General features: G+C 41.1%; 1 protein-coding gene across 1 annotated transcript; it reads right to left on the bottom strand.

Annotated features, from left to right (window-relative positions):
- Positions 1-361: 361 nt before the first annotated feature.
- LOC121987795 lies at positions 362-876 on the bottom strand. Its single transcript, XM_042541518.1, has 2 exons — positions 735-876; positions 362-639 (listed from the first exon to the last, which is right to left on the bottom strand). The coding sequence occupies exons 1-2, from the start codon at positions 823-825 to the stop codon at positions 503-505; spliced, it is 228 nt and encodes a 75-aa protein (XP_042397452.1). The 5' UTR covers positions 826-876; the 3' UTR covers positions 362-502.
- Between the last annotated feature and the right edge of the window lie 496 nt (positions 877-1,372).

Here is a 1,372-nt window from a genome sequence, read left to right as displayed (position 1 = left end):
CCTCCCCATATATCCGCATCATTATTCGTGTTTTCTAACTATATTATGAGCATTAATTAGGAGTTCCTTTGCTATTTCCCTTCTCGATATTATCTTTAAATTTTAATTGAAGATAAATTTTATATTTAGTGAAGTTCACGTGGACTGTCTTATAAGTGTAATATAGTAGTACAAGTCAATTTTAATAGGGAAGAATATATAGTTTAGATGATTATATATACATATATAAAATTGTTTAGTCTAATAATAGTGAGTTAGAATTAAAGGATTTTCTGTTTAACTTTGCCATAATTCCTTCCGTGTAGTCAGAACGTTAATTAGTGGGAAACTGTCACTGCCATCAAAATGGCTCAAATTGGTCTGGAAGAAGAAGAAGCCATAAAAAATTTCAATTAAGATCGATCGAGTGGTGCTGGCCTGGCCCTCCCTTGCCATCCGCAACTATGAACACTTACAGACATCCGGCCACAAGTTACAGCATGAATCAGGATTCGATCGATCGTCACGAGGCGGCCGCGACGTGTTCTCCGGCCCTCCTCGTTTTGTCGAGCATCGACCACATCACCCGGACGTCCTCGTACGCGCACGCCATCACCTCCCCGTGCAGCTCCAGCGGTCCACTCCGGCCATCCCCTGAAACTAAACATTCCATTCACCACGTACTCTCATCATCAGCCTGCAGCCTAAGAAAGGAAGGGAAAAAAAAACAAACAAACAAACAGTATCCTAATTACCTGCTTGGGATTTCTTGTCCCGGGGCGAGCTGATGATCGTGTAGGCTTTCCTGAAGGGAGAGGTGATGATGCGAACCCAAGAGCCGCCCATGGCGCGTATCTCTGCTAGCTGATCGTCCGCGTTCAGATCATATATAGATCAAGAAGGAAGGTAGCTATCGGAGGCAAGATCCGGATCATGCAGCTGCTGTTCCCAGAATAATGCAATGCAATGGTTTTGACTCCATTAACAGATTCGTGGGAGGGGCGAACGTTGGTCATGTGCAGGATTGTTACCTTGTCCCTCTCGAGGCATTGTGGGAACATGGACAAGTTCAGGATCGTTGTCTTCTGGTTAGAAGAAATTAGTGCAAGCACTCCATCGATCACATGCCGCATGTTTTCTTGGCACCAAAAGATTCCCGGCAACCCGTACAACATGGAGAAATCTTTAGTGATTATGCTCTGTGCAAGAAAATTAGGCTAGTTATCGACAAGATTTGTTACTATACTTTATATATATATATATATATATATATATATATATATATATATATATATATATATATATATTTATATATATATCACAATGAAGGTCTCAATGTGTGGAAGTACATGCACGTTCTGTACTTTATTACATTGCATTTGCCTATTGCCCA

The sequence above is a fragment of the Zingiber officinale genome, chromosome 5B, assembly GCF_018446385.1.
Source record: "Zingiber officinale cultivar Zhangliang chromosome 5B, Zo_v1.1, whole genome shotgun sequence".
Classification (NCBI taxonomy): domain Eukaryota; kingdom Viridiplantae; phylum Streptophyta; class Magnoliopsida; order Zingiberales; family Zingiberaceae; genus Zingiber; species Zingiber officinale.
Note: the sequence above shows the minus strand (reverse complement) of the source record. Positions and strands in the feature narration are given on the sequence as shown.

Bases quoted from the DNA above. Each gene is read 5' to 3' on its own strand.
- LOC121987795 (XM_042541518.1), bottom strand. From the start codon at position 825: ATGGGCGGCTCTTGGGTTCGCATCATCACCTCTCCCTTCAGGAAAGCC. The intron at 640-734 runs GTAATTAGGATA...TGGAATGTTTAG, and splicing joins GGACAAGAAATCCCAAGCAG to TTTCAGGGGATGGCCGGAGT.